Raw genomic sequence first — 20,982 nt, forward strand, 5'->3', positions numbered from 1 at the left:
TGACTAGTTACAACACACTAGTTACAAATGTCTGTGGCCTTCCTTCTGTACTTCCCTGTCGCAATTATTATCGTATGTGAATTCTACAATCTATGGAAATGGTGCTGACTGAAATTACTGCAATTTGCACTACTAAGTAACCAACCATTCAGATGTGCCTAATTTCTCAGAGCTGGGATGAACTCAGCCTTCCAACAGACAAGATGTCCTCCAAACAAAGAATTGAGTATCTCCCTGGGCCTTAAGGAGAAAGAGCATCTTGGAAGAGTCCTTACCACAGGAACAATGATGAGCCTTCAGACAGCTTTCCTTAGATTCAACAAAGCTTGCCTACTTGGTCTTTCTTTCTTTTCTTCCTTTCTTCCTTCCTTCCTTCCTTCCTTCCTTCCTTCCTTCCTTCCTTCCTTCCTTCCTTTCTTTCTTTCTTTCTTTCTTTCTTTCTTTCTTTCTTTATTTTTTGACACAAGGTCTCACTATATAGCCCAGACTGGCCTTGAGCTTCAGATCCTATGGCCTTAACCACTAGAAGACTTGGATTATGAGCTTGAACCACTAGGCCAACCAACCAGGTCACTTCTGCTCTGATAGTGTTACAAACCGAGATCCATGGTTCATTTGAAAAGGTTCTCTTTGTCTTTTACTTTTTGAGGTAGGATTTTACTCTAGCTCACACTGACCTGGAAGTCATTATGTAGTCTCAGGGTGACCTTGAACTCATTGCAATTCTCTTAGCTCTGCCTCCTGAGTCCTGGGACTAAAGACTGGTACCACTACTCTTGGCTGAAAAGGTTCTGAGTATTAAGAAAGTTTGTAAAGCACAGATTTAGAGCAACCAATAAATTTAGAAAATTACTTGGCTCTAAACAACTACTAAATCAACCCTTTTGAATGATTCAATTTTCATAATAGTTACACTTGTATGTCTTCATCACAGTCAATTCAGCCCATAGAGGAAAAACAACACGTGATTCTGAAAAGTGCATTCTGAAGAGAATAGAACAATCACATGTTACCTTTCTTTATTTCAGTTCTTGCTGACTTTCATCCCTGAAAAAGCTAACCCCAGGATACAAACAAGTAAATAGACATAGTACCAATTAAAGTCAGGTGGTGCTGGAGATGAATGGAGAAAAAGGAAAGATTGCACCTAAGGAGAAAGAGTTGGATCAGCATCTGAAAGGAGGGATCTTGTCTTAGGACCTTTTTGGGAGATTAAGGCAGACATATGATTATAACCCATGAAGTTAGGAAAGGAAGAAAGTGACTGGTATGATAAGGAGAGAATTTGAAACAGTGAAGGAAGAATGGAAAGCCATAGAGACATATCGAGACCACTGCTTCCTGCCTGTCAAATGCTGAGAGGAAAAGAATCCAAGTAAGAAGACTAGGGCACTATGATTACAACTCACCCGTGACGAGAAGGAGCTTGGCCATGCTTGCCGTCAGTACTTCTCTCATCAATCCCTTCCATTGGCTTTTTATACTGTTTTTGCCCCTGGTTTTCACAAGAATTTCTAAATAGAAAGTGTTTACCAGGATGTGTATATTGATATTCAGTAATCAACCGATCTCCTCCCCTACAGACTTGGCTCTTATCACCACAATGGACACCTTCCCAGTATGTACAAAACAATATTATGTCTTAGAAGTAGGTGAATGCTGACTATCGCAATAGAAAGAACCCATCTACTTAAGACTTTTGGGGCAGTCCCTAAGGAGACAAGCACCTATTCAGAGTCTGTATTTAGGTTTTATTTCATGGATATTTTGTGTCTGATAACAAAACATGCTCTAATTACAAAGTAGATAATAAAACCCTTCAGAAATTATTTGGAATTTCTGTTTTTAATCCCGGAAGTATCCACATGTAATTCTCACAGCCAGTGCCTGAAGGTCTTCTCTTGAGAAGCCAGTTCCTCAACATTCTGCCATGATTTCCTTGGAATGAACTTAAGTTGTGAGCATAAGATAATTTTACTAAGAATGTATCAATTTCAGTTCTCAAGAACTCTGTGGTGTTCTACAGTGTACACCAGTATCCTGGAGGTTTGCTTTCCTAGGAATATTGGCCACTTTACCATTTCTATAATTATGTGTTTAAAATTAATTCCAACCTATTCCAAACACAATATCACTACTATTATCTTATAATTCATTTCTATTTCAGTCAAAATGTTCTATACATTGTCCTCAAACCTACTTTGTGTGTTGTGACAAGCTGTGATGCCATCCACCCCTCTCTGTCTAGCCCAGTCTTAGCAGTTCTTTACTTGGTGGGCAAAAGAGTGTCCATGAAAGAATGTTGGCATCTTACCAAAGTTGTGGGTCAAGAGGTTTCTCCAGTGAGTTACATCTGGAAATTAAAGTGATTCCATTCATTTGATAATGATTATATCTCGAGTGTTTGATCCCACTCACACTATAGGTTTCACTTGTTAAAATAATATCAGCAAATATTATAGGCACCTACTATGTACCACAAATTGCACTTGGTGTATGTCACAAAGGGCTTAATTTTAAAAGTGATTTAAAAAAATAACCCCAAAGCCAGGCGTGGTGGCGCACGCCTTTAATCCCAGCACTCGGGAGGCAGAGGTAGGAGGATCACCGTGAGTTCGAGGCCACCCTGAGACTCCATAGTGAATTCCAGGTCAGCTTCAGCCAGAGTGAGACCCTACCTCGAAAAACCAAAAAAATAAATAAATAAATAAAAATAAAAATAAAAAAATAACCCCAGGAAGCATAAACAAATATATTTGAAAGACACAGGGAAGCTCACAGAATCGAAATATCATAGAACCTGCTCTGATTTGACATAAATCAAGCCCTTTTCAGAGCAAAGAAGGGCATGAGGAATCTAGAATAAATAAACTCCAAGCATGATCTTTAACTGTTGAGTTATCAACCCAGCTCCATAAACTCTAGTTTTATCAGCACCCCTGAATAATTCCATAGAAGAATGAAGATTCTTCGGGAAATACTGTTGTTGTATAGAACTGGACCCTTCATTAGGCAAGGACAGGTGCATGCATTTACATTTCGAACAGATCTCATCTGAAAATGAAATTTTTAAAGAATGCAGATGGAAAGCTAAGTGACTAAGAAATAGAATGTCAACCAGCAATCTCTACCTAATTATTTCCTTCCCCTTATAAAGCACCTTGCTACTATCACAACAATATTTCAGATATAATATTGCTGGCCCACTAACTACTAAGCAACAGATCCAGGATCCTATGCATTCAATACTAGCTGCTTCCAGAACAGAAATCTTCTAAAAGTCTACACTGCATTGCCTCCTTACTGTATGCAGGTGAGTTTGTGGTTCTGGTCAAGCTAGCAGACACATTTCTTATGTAGCCAGGAGAGTAATGTTGGGACAAAGAGCAAGGCTATGTAACTGAAAGTCTAGTGTGTGTAAAAATGAACATGGCCAGTAAGCTAATAGCTCTGGATTTATCCCAGTCAGCACCATCAGTTCTAGTTACTTTTCATGTTTACTTTCTACTAAATTTTGCATTGATGGTGCTAAGTATATGTTCTGACTTGCATAAAAAATATATCACTTCTTGCCAGGTGTGATGGCATACACCTTTAACCCCAGCACTCGGGAGGCAGAGGTAGGAGGATCACTGTGAGTTCAAGACCACCCTGAGTCCACCTAGTGAATTCCACTGTAGTGGAGTACAGTGAGACCCTACCTCCAAAAAAAAAAAAAAAAATCACTTCTCAATAGGTTTTATTTTTCTGTTGCTTGTTTTATTTTATTTTCTTACTTTTTTATGAGAGAAAGAGCATGCATGTATATGCGTGAGAGAGAATTTGTGCACCAGAGCCTCCAGCCTCTACAATCAAACTCCAGATGCATGTGCATGCGTGACCTTGAGCTTGTGTCAACTTGTGCATTCGGCTTATGTGGGATCTGGGGAGTCAAACCTGGGTCCTTAGGCTTTGTAGACAAGCACCTTATCCACTAAGCCATCCCTTCAGCCCTGTTTGTTTGTTTCAAGACAGGGTCTTGGGCTGGAAGGGTTGCTTAGTGGTTAAGGCATTTGCCTGCAAAGCCAAAGGACCCAGGTTCAATTCCCCAGGACCCACATTAGCCAGATGCACAAGGGGGTGCATGCGTTTGGAAAAAAAAATTTTTAAAAAGACAGGGTCTTTCACCTATGTAGCCCCACTGTCTTGGAACTGACCTTGTTGTATAGAGCAGGCTGGCCTCAAACCTGCAGCAGATTCTCCACCACTGCCTTCCTAGTGCCTGTATGACACCGGGCTCTTCCTCCCCTCTAAAGAGTTCCCATCAAACCTGCTCCAGGTGAGTCTGCATTGAAGAACTCTTGGTGAGGCCCCATCAAGTTTGCCTCCTTTAGGAGTACTTGGATTTTGGAAAGAATTATCTCTATAATGAAACTTATAGAATAGCACTCTGTCTGGTAGCATATGCCTCTAATCCCCTACTCAGGATGCTGAAGTTGTAGCATTGTCACTTAGAACTCTACCTGGGTCACACAGCAAGTTTGATGCCTAGATGAAACAGCATAAGCTTATTAAAATGTATTTGTTCAGCTAGATTATTTTCCAAGTACTCATATCAATTTATGCTACTAATAGAAATTGTCTATGAATTCCTACTATTCCACCACTTACAAAAACTTGGTGTTACCATGCATGGTGGCACATGCCTTTAATCCCAGCACTTGGGAGGCAGAGGTAAGAGGATAGCCATGAGTTCAAGGCCACCCTGAGACTATATGGTTAATTCCAGGTCAGCCTGGACCAGAGTGAGACCATGCCTCAAAAAAAAAAAAAAAAAAAAAAAAGAAAACTTGGTGCCATCAGACTTCAAAACCTGTGTGTCATGTTTATGTGTCTCAGGTTGCTAATGTGATTGATCATTTTAACTGCTCACAGTTTTTGCTTATTCCCATTTTGGATTGCTTACAAATACATTTAAATATATCTAAAAATGTTTTTTAGTGACAGTAATAGATAACACTTTTTACATGGCTATCAAAACAGTGAATCCTCATATTAGTCATTGGCTTGGGTACTTCTATGACTGCTACTTTATGAGGCTCTCTGAGTCCCACAGACATTGTCACATAGTGATTGCGCATCAGATCTAATGTAGGCAACATTGTCTGTCTCCGGAGTCCTACACTATCAAGTATTATGCAAATACAAATGTGTTATAAATGGACAAATTAGGGCTGGAGAGATGGCTTAGTGGTTAAGCGCTTGCCTGTGAAGCCTAAGGACCTCAGTTTGAGGCTCCATTTTCCAGGACCCACATTAGCCAGATGCACAAGGGAGCGCACGCGTCTGGAGTTCATTTGCAGTGGCTGGAAGCCCTGGCGTGCCCATTCTCCCCCCCACCCTCTCTCTCTCTCTCTGTCACTCTCAAATAAATAAAAATGAAAAAAACAAAAAATTTTTTAAATGGACAAATTATGTATTCTAAGAATTAACCCCAAAGTATAGTATTTCAAATGGCAAACATTTGGATTAATTTTTAGAATGCAGCTTAAAAGGTATGGCCTAATTTTATATTATTTATTAATTATTTGCTTTGGAAGCTAACTTAAGTCACTCTTAAAACAGCGAATTAACCATGAATCATGATTAATATTTCTGGTGTGTGTGATGTGCATGCATTTGTATGCGTGTTCTTGTGTGTGATACTCATGTGTGAGGGTGCACATGTGCATAAATGTGTGGAGGCCCGAGGTTGATGTGGGTGTTTGCAGTGACTGAAGACCCTGGCACACCCATTTTCTCTCTCTCTCCCCCTCTCTGTATCTGCCTCTTTCTCTCTCTGTCTGTGGTTCTCAAATAAATAAATAAAAATAAAACAAAAAAATTTAGTAAAAAATCAAATTAAGCAGAATATGTTAGCCAGGTGTACTAGCTACTTTTCTTATGATGAGTCCAAACACCCGGCAAGAAGCATCTTAGGCGAGGATGTGTGTGTTTGGACTCATGGTTAAAGCGGGAATATAGGCCATTATGGTGAGGAAGGAACGGCAGCAGGAGGCCGCTGATCATATTGTATTCTCATTCATGAATGAGAGAGCAGACAGGACATGGGCAAGGTATGAAACCTCAAGGCTTGTCCCTCCCCACCCCTTGTCACCTACTTCCTTCAGTCAAGATCTGCTTCCTAAACATTCCACAACCTTGCAAAGCAGTGCCACCAGCACAGGATCAAGTTCCAACACATGAGTATTTGACATTCAAACCACATCATTCTGCCCCTGGTTCCACCGGCTCATGGCCATCTCATAATGCAAAAGGCATTTATCCCAGGCTCAAAATTTCCCATAGTTTTTCCCTGTCCCAATACTGTTTAAAAAAAAAAAAATCCAAAGTCCAATGTCTTCTGCAGTATAAGATGATCCCTTAACTGTGAGCCTCTGTAATAGCAAAAACTAAATTCTATATTTAGAAAATGGAGCAGTGGGGACATAGCAAGGAAAGATGGAGCCAAGTACGCCGAAACCAAGCAGGGCGAACGCCAGGTCCTGAAGCTCCATGCTCAGCAGCTGGGGTTCGGGAAAGGACTATTTGGGACCCAGAGCCTTGACCAGGCTTCCCTTTCCATCTACACTGCCTGAAAGTTCCTTCAGCCGCCGAGCGCCCGTCCAGCCCTGGCTGTGCTGTCTGTGCTGTCCACAGCTCAACCCGTGTCTTTATGTCTTCAGCTTTACTTAGTGAAAGTCCCATCGTCCTCGAATCTCCAGCATGCTGGGGTCACGACTGAAACTTGGGCTTTATATTCCAGGCTTCCAGCAATGCATCTAAGGTAGGTAACAGGTAGGGCATTTAACCATGCAACACAATGCCTTGCCTCAGTGGCTTTCTGGAATCTAGATGCTACCCTCCATAACCTATCATTCTTACATCTTGCATGGCAGCAAAACCATCATTATGTGGACAACATTGCCAAGTTCTGCTGCCAACTCAAGATGCAGCCTAGCCCTCTTTTATCACACTGCATATTCTTTCCAACATCTCTCTTATAGGAGCTATGGATATAGTACAGGTACCTCAGGGAGGGGAATGCAGTTAGCATTTTTATGGCCATTTAACAGATCTATACAGACAAAAGTTAACACTTGCAAAGAATTCAAATAGTATCCATAAATAGCTAACTGAGGATATGGATCTTGCACAAGGGGTCCCCAGTGCCCAGAGAATAATTAAGGTATAGGACACAACTCAGCAACACAGATGAGGGCCTCAGAGCCAGAGTGCATGCTACAAGATGCCAGCAGCTACTGCAGTGACCAACAGCCTAGGCTTATTGATCTCCTTGGCTTCCAAATCTAAAGCTGCAAACATTTCCTTCATAAGAAGATAAGGAACACAAGGCGTGGTGGCACACGCTTTTAATCCCAGCACTCGAGATGCAGAGGTAGGAGGATCACCATGAGTTTAAAGCCACCCTGAGACTACATACTGAATTCCAGGTAAGCCTGGGCTGGAGGAGACTCTACCTTGAAAAAACAAAATGAACATTGAGTGTAGGAAGATTTTGGAAATTCAAATTAAGTTCTTTCCGATCACAAATTCTGAAATATTCTCACTGGAATAGGAATAATTTATCTGCAACTGATCTTGTAGGAAGCTAGATACTCTGTGTGGTCCCTGTGATTTTCAATTTCCAGTAGAAGGACATGTGAGTCAGACCACAGTCCTCAGAACACTGAAGACATTCCGTCCTATGCAGGGCTGCTTTATCCCAGGATAAGGCCATTCCATCAAACTCCTATAGGTGTAGGCATTTGATGACTTTTCCTGCAGACCCCTGAATAAACATCTATTTACTGCTGATAAGGTACCAGTGACATACTGAAGAGACAATTCTACTCTACTCCAGCTTAATGAAACAGTGAATTTAATTGGGCGTACCAGGAGACAGCTATACCACTGAATAAGTGTCTTCTGGTCTCCAGCTACCATTTTTCACCCCTGTGGAGGGCAGGGCCTGGTAAGTTATGTCATGAAGCATTCCTTCCCTCCATGATGGAATGTTAGGGGGCTCCATATTTTGAGGGTCTTATATGTGAACTCACAGCTGCTATGAGGACAAGGGTCATGCCATGCACAGAGGTCAGCTGGTCTCAACACTGAGGCCATGAAAGTCTATCAGTTTTGAGATGAGAGGGTAACAATTCTGAAGAAGAACCAGAGAAGGGAGGCTAAGGACCTGATGGTCTTAAAAACTGGTTGTAAAATAACTTCAGAACTTCATTAACAAAAAAGGCAAATGAATTTTCTCAGAAGAGTTATTTACAAGTTTCCCTATGAAGCATTCCCTGAGTTCATTCCCACAATTAAATTTGCCTTGATTACTCAGTTAAACTTCCAGTGGGAGCTCCTCTTGTAAGTCAGCATTCCCCTTACTGTTACTGTGACTCCTGCCACAGAAACAAGAAAGCAATGCAGGGACATGGGTGCCGCTTGTCTGCTTGGAGGCTGACGTGGAAGGTCTTGCTTAAAGTGTCCTTGATATGTGAAAGGCTTTGTACCCCAGTTCTTCCATCACGTACTTGTAATTACTGAATGCCTTGTAGAGTCACACCATTCCACTTGATTGCAGTGTTCGTGTTTGGAATCCCAGCAAAGACACTGATCAGGTGAGTACACAGGCAGAGGTCAATGTTATCCCAGTTAAAGCCCCCAGCTCTTACCAGTGTCAGCACATCAGCTGATAGGCAGAGCCTGTTACTCAAAAGAGGGTGGCTGATGATTAATGAGAAAGTTACCAGTATATCATACATTTCTTAAGAAACCAGAGTTACAAAGAACCTTCTGGTTAAGTTTCAAAGGGAGGGAAATTAATAGAACTTTGTGTGTTTGCAGTGACTCCATAATTAGTAGGCACTTTGGCGATGATCTGTTTTGAACTTCCATCTGCCTAGAAGACAAATGAAGAAATTTAGAAGCCAGAACCTTAGCTGAAATAAAACAACGCAGGTGAACCCTGACTTTCATGAGCTCAAGACCTCTATCCATGCTATAGGTATTACTAATGCTTCCTCTTAGCACATAATTACCAAGCTTGCTCTGAGAAATTCACATTCATTCACTCATTAATCCTCAGCCAAACCCTATGCTGGATTTCCCCATTTTACCTATGTAAAGAGATACCGAAGGGATAATGGTATGATTATTTGCTTTTTGTAGCCATGTCTTTTCTTCCAGTAGGAAATAAACCAGGATCCAAGATTCTCCATGTTACCCTCAGTGTGTTGTGTGGCTCATTCCTGGTCTACCTAGCCGGTTGTAAGACAGGTTGGTAAGGTCACCTCTCAGAGAAGAGTTGTTTCCTAGACTCAATAAGGTGCCAGATGTGAACATGCTTTCAGAGAGCATCAGGCGCCATGTTTTTACTGTTAGCTTTGGACAGGGGAGGGGAGAGTGGTTGGGAGATATATGGTCTGTTACCTGCTGGCTTCAAACTCCCTATGTAGCTAAAGGAGGCCTGGATCTTCAGATCCTTCTGCTTCTGCCTCGTAAATGTTGGCATTGCAGACATATGGCTCCACAGCAGGCTACCATTAATTTTTAAGGATACCATCTATTTGGTTTCAGTATTAGGATTTTTATCCAACACTTTTAATCCTTGCAGTAGGCGCCTTCTCACTGCGGAGACTAAGTACTCCAAGGGACGCTGCTTGTGGGAGGGAGGTGGACTACTTCCGATTTTGTTTCAAGGGCAAGTTTCCGCACGGTGGAGGAAGTCTGGAAAGCGAGCAGCTGAGGAGTCATGTCTTGACATGAAGCAGAAAGGACATTGAGCGAGTCAGGCTCAGTGTCCAGCAGGGCTGGACTCATCAACGGCAATGCCCTTCACTGGCGACACAGCTCCTCCAGCGCCTCTTAGTAAACCGCACCTTAGCGTCTCTCCTGAAAGGCCAGGCCCATCTCCTCCTGTTCTCTAGCAAGGTTCCCCCAACTGAGGACCAACAGAAGGCTAATCACAAACACTGAGGCTATGGGGGACCTTTTACATCCAAACCACTACAATTCTTAGAGGATTTCCAACTTAATACCAAAAATAATATGCTTTGTTTGAAAGGAAATACACAGCACACTGATCATTTTGGATAAATAAAATGGACGATGTAGTGGCAGTTCTCAAGAATCCTTGCATGTCTGAGGGGTTGGCACAAGTTGCAGACCTCCAGGCAGCAGAGGGTGAGAACCTGGAGGGAGGCATCTGTACCGAGCAGCCTCTGAGAGCCAGGGACGGCACTGAGCAATAATGACTGATCACTGTGTGTTGAGTCTTTAAAACACCCTCTGCAGATTCCAAATAAAGCTTTGGGAATCTCTCCTGAAAAGCCATGTCCTTCTATTCCAATTCTCAAAACCATTGATGCCCGACAACTTCTGTGCCTTGGTGGGGAGAAGGAGACTGTATGAAGGTAGAAATTAAGATAATTCCTTACTTGTGAGGAGGGTGACCTTGAGCATTTTCCTCTGTGGAGAGCCTCATCCCCCAGATTACTTTTCACACCTTCTTCTTCATGTCTTGTCAAAGTCTCGCTTATCATGACTGCCTACACAATGTTGATCTTGGCAGTGCCCATAAAGGTCAAGCCTCTGAAAACCCCTTATTTAAAGGGAAACAATGCTATTAAGATTTCACTTACAACAAGTCAAGAGTGGGCTCAATCCCAGGAACCACAATAAGCTCTATTAGGAAATATCTTACATAACTTGAGTTCTTAGGCTTCATAGACAACTGCCTTAACCACTAAACAATCTCTCCAATGCAGGTTACTATATGTTAAAAGAATTGAGAGATACAGGTGTGTCTTGCATATATAAGACAGGCTAAGATATAAAGCCAATAGTATGGTGGGCCCACTGATGGGCATGGAGGAGGCATAGATTTTTCCAGATTTCTGTCAGCTGGTCTATATAAAGGACGTTTTCAGCTCAACTCCAGCAAGATTTCTCAGTATCCTTGCAGCCCAGGAATATGGAGTCCTCAGCAATAGGGTTTTACCATCTATTCCTGGTGGGAAACCAAGGATTCTGCAATGTTTTGTGGGCATCAGTGACCTCTCTGTCCAGCAACTCACTGGAAGATATCCCATCCCTGGCCCTACAAAATTTTCAGTAACAATCTATAGCTTCTGGGTATACCATTGTCCAAAAAGTAGCTTTCCATATGAGTTATTCATACACTCTTAGATTTTTATTAACCCTTCCCCAACGTTTCCTTTACTCAACATCTTCCCCTAATCTCACTTAGGCCATTCCACCCTTCCATTAATCTGTTTATCTATTTACATATATACAATACCATTCAGATTCATTCATTTCCCAGAAAATTTCATAATTTTATTTTTCTTTACTGCTGAATAGAACACCCACGTATAAATGTGCCACATCTTCCTTACCCACTCATCAGTTGAGGGACATCTAAGCGGGTTCCATTTCCTAGCTATTGTGAATACAGCAGCAATAAACATGATTGAGCAAGAATCTATAAGGTACTGAGATAGGTCCTAAGAACATATGCCAAGGAGTGCTATAGCTAGACCATATGGTAAATGTACTTTAAGCTGTCTTGGGAACCTCCACACTTATTTCCACAATGGCTACCCCAGATTACATTCCCATCAACAGTATAGAATGGTTCCTCTTTCTCCACATCCTCACCAGCATTTATTGTCATTTGTTTTCTTGTGGTAGCCGTTCTGATAGGAGAGAGATGGAATCTCAAAGTAGTTTTATTTTGCATTTCCCTGATGGCTAAGGATGGAGAACAGTCTTTTTGATGTTTATATGCCATGTGTGTTTCTTTTGAGAACTCTCTATTTAGTTCCATAGCCCATTTTTAAATATTTCTTTTATTGACAACTCAGATAATTATAGACAATAACCCTTGGTAACTCTCTCCCTCACCCCCCCCGCAACTTTCCCTTTTGAAACTCTGCTCTCCATCATACCCCTTCCCCCTCTCAATCAGTCTCTCTTTAATTTTGGTGTCATAATCTTTTCCTCCTATTATGATGGTCTTGTGTAGGTAGTGTCTGGCACTGTGAGGTCATGGATATCCAGGCCATTTTGTGTCTGGAATATTACATTGTAAGCAGTCATACCCTTCCTTTGGCTCTTACATTCTTTCCATCACCTCTTCTGCAATAGACTCTGAGCCTTGGCAGGTGTGATAGAGATATTTCAGTGCTGAGCACTCCTCTGTCACTTTTCAGCACCATGATGCCCTTTGAGCCATCTCAAGGTCACTGCCATCTGAAAAGAGAAGCTTCTCTAACTAAAAGTGAGAGTAGTGTCAATATATGAGTGTGGTCATTAAGAAAAGTTCTTACTGGGTAGTTTGGTGAGCATAGTATATACATTTAGCCAGACACCAGCAGATGCTATACTCCTAGGACTCATGACTACCCATGTCGTAGGTTTTCAGTATCAGGGATGTATTCCCTCCCATGGAGCAGGCCTCCAGTCCAGTTAGAGTAGTTGGTTTTCCCCATAACAGATATGCCACTATTGCACCTGTTGGATCATTTGGCCTGGCTGGCCAAATTTAAGGCTTGCAGTGTCCACTGTTGAGTATCTCCACTGGTGATTTCTCTCTCACCCATTGAACTGCATGCAGCATAGCCTTTTCCAGCTTTTTGTTAGCTGGTATACAGGGAGGTTTTCAGCTCAGCTCCAGCAGGATTTCTCAGTGACCTTGCAGACCAAGTATGTGGAGTCTTCAGCAATAGGTTCTTACCATCTATTCCTGGTGGGAAACCAAGAACTTCACCAATGGCATGTAATGGGCTTCAGTAATCTCCCTGGCCAACAACTCAGTGGAAGGGATCCCATCCCTGACACTGAAACTTTTTTAGTAACAATCTATGATTTAGGGATATTTCATTGTCCAAAAATATAGTTTTCCATATGACTTATTTATACCCTCTTAGATTTTGATTAGTCCTCCCCCACCTTTCTTTTACTCAATCTCTTACCCTGACCTCACTTAGGCCTTTCTACCCCCATTTATTTGTTCTTCTTCTTACATATTTACAATACCATACTGTTAAGTCTCCCCTCCTTCCCATTCTATTCCCTTTCTATCCCCTTTCTAGATTATTGGCCTCTGTTACTGAATTTTATTCCAACTCACATAGATGTCCAATCATTATTATCTAGGATCCACATATGCGAGAGAACAAGTGACATTTGGTTTTCTGGCCATAGCCCATTTTTTAATTGGGTTGTTTGATTTCTTATTATTTAGTATTTTGAGTTCTTTGCATATCCTTGATATTAATCCTCTGTCAGATGTATAGCTGGCAAAGATATTTTTCCCACTCTGTAGGTTGCCTGTTTGCTTTACTCACAGTGCCCTTTACTGTACAAGAACTTTGTAAGTCCATGAGGTCCCAGAAGTTGATTAGTGTTTTTATTTCCTGAGCAAATGGGTTTATGTTCATTAAGTCATTACCTATGCCAATATCTATACGGGTTTCCCTTACTTTTTCCTTTCACAGTTTCAGAGTTTTGGGTCTGATATGAAGGTCTTTGATTCAGTTGGACCTAATCCACATGCAGGGAGAGAGATAAGGATCTATTTTCATCCTTTTACACACAGATATCCAGTTTTCCCAGCATCATTTATTGAAGAGGCTATCTTTTCTCCAATGAATATTTTTAGCATTTAAAAAAATTTATTGACACCTTCTATAATTACAGACAACAAACCATGAAACTGTAGTTAAGGAACTAGCTTTTTGGGTTTTAGGATGGTGGCAAATATAGAAGGTATTCAGAGAGGGGATCTGACTTTTTAATGGTTGGCTCAGCTACAGGGAAGTACCTTTAACAAAAGTACATGAATAATATGGAGAATGTTTAACAAAATGGAGTTTTTATGGTCAACTTACGAAATGGAATTTCTATGATTAGCTTAGTCTTTTCATTCCCCCCTTTGGTTTGTGACTGAATCAAACCTTTGATTCAACATCATGCCCCTCAGTTAATCCTGTGACCAGGAAGTCATACTGGGTTCCTATAGTAAAGAGGTAGCTAAGGAGAAGCTAAATCAAGTAGCTTAACAACATTTAATTTGTTAACAAACAATATTTTTTGAACCATGTATTTCCCCCCATGTTTATCATTAATGAGGTCTAAGATGAGATGGTTTTGAATCACCACACCTGTGAGAAAGTTTAATTGTTTTTGGAGAGATCTGAGGCTGTTGGTCACTGGAGACACCCAGAGACAGCATCACATTGAGGCCCACCAGCAGAGGGATGAGATCTCTTTTGGTTGGCATTGGTGGTTGGTGTATGTGTAGGAAGAATTTGTAGATTTTTTTTTCTTGTACAGATACACCTGTGAAGCAATCAAGACTGGGGAACAATAAGTGGGAGAGGAAATAGAGCTGGATGGGCAGAGAGACATAACTTGACTGGTATCAAAGAGGGCGAGGCCTGTCTTTTGTAGAGCCAGGGATGTGGCACACACATGAAAAATCAATTCTTTGGAACTGGGCAAGAGATAAAAAAAATTTTCTTGTCTTTTTTACCTTTAAGGGTCTAGTCACCCTAATTTTATTCCTCTTTATTTCTCCCTCTCATGAGACAGTTATTCTAACTGCTGTTAGAGGACAAAGGATGAAGACATCAGATGGATCACTTACTACTTCCTGCTGAATGGGACACAAAGCTGGGGCTTGTGGCCGTTGGAGAGTCTTTCCCAGAGAGGGGAACACTGTACAAATATATATTTGGTCTCAGAACTTATTTATATATTTTAGATTTGAAAATAACCCATTTGACATTTATAGGTTTTTTTTAATAGAATTAGAACTATGGGAAAAAGATTTCTTAAGGTCTTGTTTGTTTCCCCTCTTGGAAAGCTCTTGTTGTATTACTTAACAGACAATTTATATATTTAAGGTATTTTTCATCATGTTTATTTCTCTCTGAGTGTTTAAGACTATGCAGATAGCCAAATTTTAATTAAGGATTAATTTTGGAGGTCACTAATGGCTCTTCAAAGAGACTTCTTCAAAGAGTACCCCTATAGCTTACTGGTATTTTCTGTCTGTTAGGATGAGTCAGGGCCATGATAGCCAACTAGTTTTCCCTTGTTTGGGAAGTCAGGAGGATTGATTGTCCCTCATTTGTGAATCTCCTGTTTCAGATTGTATACCAATTTTGTTTGGTTCTCCATATCCTTCCTGCTCAGGAAGACAGGTGACTTACCAGGGGACCAGTGTAGAAATGTCCCATCATGTCCAGTGGCCTCATGACCTGGGAGCATAGGCCAAAATATTGATGCTTTTTGCTCCAATGATTCCAACTGGCTTTGGCTTCTACAAAGGTGATTAACACACTTAGAAAGGAAATTATACCAGCCTGGATGTATACAGCACATTTGATTACTGAAATAGATTTACTTACATAATGGCACAAGAGCTTCTTAAAATCATTTTGTCTAACGTTTTAAAATTTTGTTGTACTATGACAGCATAAACCATATATCTGAGATCTAGAAAATAGACACATCTTACACTTTGAATATCTAGCAGTTATAAGTACAGGCAGAACCTGTTACCAGTCTTGAAAACAACACCAATTAATTTATAAACAAACTAATTAATTTAAGCTAGAAATTGTCAGAAAAGGACAAGTAAGACAGTATAAAGTCTTAGCACCTGTTTTTGAAAATATCTTTGATTAGTTTAGATACCTGTGTGGATACCAATTACCCAGAAAACATTGAAATTATTTTTCTCAGATGAGGACCATTGTTTGGGTATGAGGCTGTACCCTAAAGTGGGGAATATGTCTGAAGAGTTAATTTTGTTATAAGCATTGGAATTAAGATATCAGAAATAAAACAGTTACTTTATATACAATAGAGCAGAATCTGGTCTTTTTGAGCCAAAACAGCTAGCTAAATTTTAATAATCCTTGACTTAAATTTGATAAAGCTTAAGTAAGCTATCCTAACACATTGAAGCCTGAAAATTAGTTTTTTATTCCTTAATGTTTGTAAACAGTTGAAAAATCTCTAACTTTAGGAATGGTGTTTAGATTTAGCCTGAAATTTTTTCCTATACATGCACATCTTTATCCATATACTTTAACATTTTGATTTAAGTACCATTCCAAAAGGTTGGGTTTTTTGTTTGTTTGTTTGTTTGTTTTGTTTTGGATTTTCAAGGTAGGGTCTTACTCTAGCCCAGATTGACCTGGAATTCATTATGTAGTCTCAGAGTGGCCTTGAACTCATGGTGATCCTCTTACCTCTGCCTGCTGAGTGCTGGGATTAAAGGTGTGTGCCACCATGCCTGGCCAGAAAGCATTTTTAATGAGAATTTTATGTCCAACTTTGAAATTTTTTTTCAGTTTTATCAACTCATCTTATTCCATAATTACTTATCTTTTTAATAAGACTATTAAGAGAAAGTACATCACATTGATTAATCCTATTACTCACTGACAGGCAAGTAGTCTAAAGACAATTTTATGTCATTAATACCAATAACACACTTGGAAATGGTTTTATTAGAAGTAAGGCAAATTTTCTTATTATCTTGAGGCAGGCTGGCCTAAAAGTGAGGTCAGTTGCCTCCTCCTTTTAAGTAATAAGACATTACAATCTTTTTTTATTTTAAATACTTCACAAATTACAAGTTACCATTTTAGAGAGAATTTTGTTGTTTTTAATAATCCTCTATGTAAGTTGAAGTTGAGCTAGAACATAAATTCAGTAATTATATTTATATTTATATTAGTATTATATTTATATTTAACAAAGTATGGCATTGTTTATGTAAAATTTCATTTTATCATAGGCTTTAGTTAAATGTGACCCTCTTTTTTATTTTTATTTTGCCACTTCTTGGCCTCGGTGCTGTGGCAGCTGGGTGGGGCTCACATACAACTTTAGATCAGCCCCACTCTGTCGGGGGCACTCACCCAGGTCTGGTCTAGTACACCTGAGGGTAATGGCCAAGATGACTGCCTGAGAGTAAATCCAGCTTCCCAAAGAGGAAAGAGAAGGGGTCTCTGAGATTGCCGGAAAAGGGGGGGGTGATATTCCTCAGGAAAGCCTGAAGGAGGAAGTACTTTTGGAAGCTGATTTTTTTTCTCATTTTCCTTAGGTAAAAGTGAGAGGATGGCAGACTTGTTAGTAGGAGGAACCAGAGGTTTTTAACCAGAAAGGGGGCCCAGAGAGAAGGTAGCGCCAAGCCACAATACAGGGTACTTGGTCCAGGTGACTGGGGTGGCAAAGAAATGACTGACTGGGTTTTAAGACCCAGGCTCAAGTCAAAAGCTCCCTCTGGTGGCCAGCCCACACTTTGGCTGCTGAGACTGCTGCAGCTTCCTGAAAATCCTGAAAGGGGGAGAGAAGGAGGTCAGGTGGGGGTTAAGGGCTGAAAGGAAGAATGTCCCAAGGATAAAATAAAGTTAAGGGAGACAGAAACACAACGGATGATGACAAAAACGACAGCAATGAAATGAAAGTAATGAGAAGACAAGCTGGACAAGGGTCACAAGTAGATGACCCAGTGGCCAGGCGAGGGGCCAAGGTGTCCCCCTTCTGGCTCCGAGACCAACAGCACATCCACCTGTTCTCCTTTGTGCCCCAGATTGTCTAAACACCAGAAAACCAGAAATTCAAAACCGGAATAGAATTACTGGCCAGCCTGGAACTGGAGTCTCATGCCTCAGGTTGTGTAGTTTCCTTGGGGCCTCCAAAATGTTGGGTCAGGGGGCTGCACAAATAATGAGGCAGAGACTGCTTGGGTTCAACAAAAACCAGAAAAACTTTGTTACAGCCCTGGCGTGACAAAGCTGATTGATCAGGGACACAGCCAGACTTGGGAGCTGGCCCTGCGACCCCAAAGGAGCGGCTTACAGGCTTTTTAAAGAAAAATCACAACCAAGCACTGGGAACTAGGTGCCTGGCAAGCAGTGTATAGCCAGGGGAGGAGTTGGGTAACCTGTAACAGGATTGGTGAGTTCCAGGTGGAGAAATGCATTGTAACCATGGAACTGTAGTTAAGGAACTAATTGTTTTTGGTTTTAGGATGTTGACAAATATAGAGGGTATTCAGAGAGGGGACCTGACTTTTTATTGGTTGGCTCAGCTACAGGGTAATACCTTTAATAAAAGTACATGAACAATATAGAGAAAGTTTAACAAAATGTAGTTCCTATGGTCAGCTTACAAACTGGAGTTTCTATGGTTAGCTTAGTCCTTTCATCCCAAATGTCTTGAAATTCCCATTCATGTTTTCCTATTACTAGCCTTTCTCTTTATTGGACTATATTAGATCTGCCACCCAGTGTTCTAGTTTAGATATTCTGTCCTCTACTTCATCCATTCTACTGGTGAGAATTTCTACAGAGTTTTCTATTTGACTTACTTTGTTTTTCATTTCTAGTGTTTCTGATTGGTGTTTTGTCATTATTTCTATTTCCTTACTCATATTTTGTATTATCCTCCTTATTTCATTAAGTTGGTTTTCTGTGTTCTCCTTCCGGACTTTGTATTCTTCCTTGATTCCTTTGATTTCTTCTTTAATTTCTTTGAGTATATATAAAACCAGCTTTTGAAATCTTTGTCAGGCCTTTCATCTAAAGCAGTCTCACTGGAGGTAATTTCTGATGAATTTTTAATTTTTAAGAGATTGTATTATCTTGATTTTTTTTGTGTTTCCTTTATTATAATGTAGATATTTTTGCATCTTGTGTTAATTTGATGCTTGGGTTTTCTAATTATCTGCAGTGTTCTTAGCTGTGTAAAGCCAAATTTATACATCTCCAGTTTAAGGTGCCACATTTAGCTCTTATACTCCAAGAGAAACAGCAGAATTGACCCCATGTGTTGAGTTTGCCTGGTATTCAAGTATTATAGAGTAAAGTAGGAAACTGGGTAGAACAAATTACTGGCAAATTCTAAAATTCAACTGAGCAATATACATATTCAATCAAAACCAGCACAGAGCCAGGAGTGGTCCTGCACACCTTTAATGGGCTCATGATGATTCAGAGTGACGCCCGTGCATTTATTAAGGTTAAATGCTGTGTATTCTTGATAATTATGCTAATGTCTTATCTCCTTTACAAGATGTACAAGAATAGGTTCAGATAGTGTTAGACACCACTGGGTCTATTGGTGAGCAACTTTAGAATTGGATTTCTGAATCTTCCTGGTGAAAGAGAATTATGGCTATCATTTCTGATACTAGTAACTGCCAATTTTGGAAACTTGTGTGCTCAGCTGCTGTTTTAACTCTATCTCATATCATTTATAGTCAGACCACACTCCAATGGTCCTCTGACAATCTAACTCCATCTACCTAGGTCCCCTTTATCAAGGCCTAAGTGTCTACAAGAATGGAAACCCTAAAGAGCTCCACTTGGTTCAGTGCCCACTTCCCTTGACTCCTCCTGATTTTATTCTTTCTAACATCTTTATCCAGGAGTGTCTTCCCACATTATACTAATGCACTTTTGGTGTCCCCTTGATAGACCCACTAGAGAGGTACCCCAATTGCTACGTTCAAAGACCTCAGTCAGCTTGAAGAAACCAGATAGGTCACCCCAATTACCTAATGTCAGTTATGGTTACTTCTTTAAAGGGGGACTGAGACAGTTTAAGGGCAGCAGAGCCTTCCTAAAATGAAGGGAGGCATGTCCTTGAGACTGTTCTTGCAGTTTTCACTCTGTTAGATGCCAGAGAAGGATTTAGCATTTCCTTATCTTCAGTGCCTTAGAATTTCCCTGGATTTGTTTTGACTTAAACTCAATAAGAGTCCTTCCTGGAGAAGAAGTTTCCCTTTCCTGGAAGATTAAATTTCCTGAAAGTATTAAATCTGATCCTCTGCATACAAACCTGGTTACTGGGCTGACTAGTTCAGCTCCCTCCCATACAGATGTAGAAAGTCACATTAGGGCAGCTTAGCTCACTCCCTATTCATGGTTTATAACGCACCCAAGGTGAGTCTCTAGGTGAGCTTGACTCTGCTCCTGCCTTCCCATGGGCTGTAGCTCTTGGGTAAAAAGAAAGAAAAAGAAGAAAGCTGGTTCAACAGGTCTGTATCCCAGAGTTTGGGGTTTCAGGATGCAGTCCTGAACTGTTCAGAGTGCCAGCTTTTACTGGGAATAACCACATGATGTTTATAGTAAAAACAGGATGGGCATTAAACCACAAATTTACATACTGTTAAACAAGGGGGTGCTATTACAAGAAGTCACAAGGTTACATGGGTAACCTTGAGGCAAGAAACATTCTATACTATGTAATCACAAAGATATTTAGAAATAAGGAGATTCAGTGAGGTCATGGTACATTGCACAGAGGGATCATCCCATTCCTTTCACATTCCATTTTCCATCTGTACTCTCTCCTTCACCCAGGAGGCTAATACTAAAGGATTATAACACAGAAGCCAATATGGGCTACATTGCAAGGTGGAGGCCTAACTGCAATGGCATATGCATATGAAAGTTTATTTATGTAGATATGTTCCAAAGTATTTGTATCAATTTATGTTACTAACAGCAATTGCCTAAGGATTTCCACTAATCCACAATCATGTCTGCTCCAATGTGCCACCAAGAGAAAAGAAAATTGCTGGGCTGAAGGGATGGCTTAGTGGATAAGGCCCTTGCCTGCAAAGTCAAAGGACCCAGGATTGATTCCCCAGGACCCACATTAGCCTTATGCACAAGGGGGTGCTCGCCTCTGGGGTTTGTTTGCAGTGGTTGGAGGCCCCGGTGTGCTCATTCTCTCTCTCTTTCCCTGTCAAATAAATAATTGTTTTAAAAGAGAAAAGAAAATTGTTGTTCCATAATCTTTGGAGCTTTGGAACAAAGAATCCTTTACTGAAAGTCAGTTACCATTATCAATATCTGATACTGAGTAGTATAACTCAATGGAATATTCTAGAATGATAGTAAAATAGACACTGGAGTGATCACTGGC

The 20,982-nt window shown here is 40.6% G+C and overlaps 1 protein-coding gene across 1 annotated transcript in view; it reads right to left on the reverse strand.

Annotated features, from left to right (window-relative positions):
* LOC101603686 (chitinase-like protein 3) overlaps positions 1–1,440 on the reverse strand; it is a 71,250-nt gene extending 69,810 nt beyond the window's left edge. The window contains exon 1 of the mRNA XM_045137986.1: positions 1,410–1,440. Coding sequence (XP_044993921.1) covers positions 1,410–1,434 — 25 coding nt within the window. The 5' untranslated portion in view covers positions 1,435–1,440. The remainder of the gene's footprint in view (positions 1–1,409) is intronic.
* Between the last annotated feature and the right edge of the window lie 19,542 nt (positions 1,441–20,982).

This window comes from Jaculus jaculus, chromosome 19 (genome assembly GCF_020740685.1).
Source record: "Jaculus jaculus isolate mJacJac1 chromosome 19, mJacJac1.mat.Y.cur, whole genome shotgun sequence".
NCBI lineage: Eukaryota > Metazoa > Chordata > Mammalia > Rodentia > Dipodidae > Jaculus > Jaculus jaculus.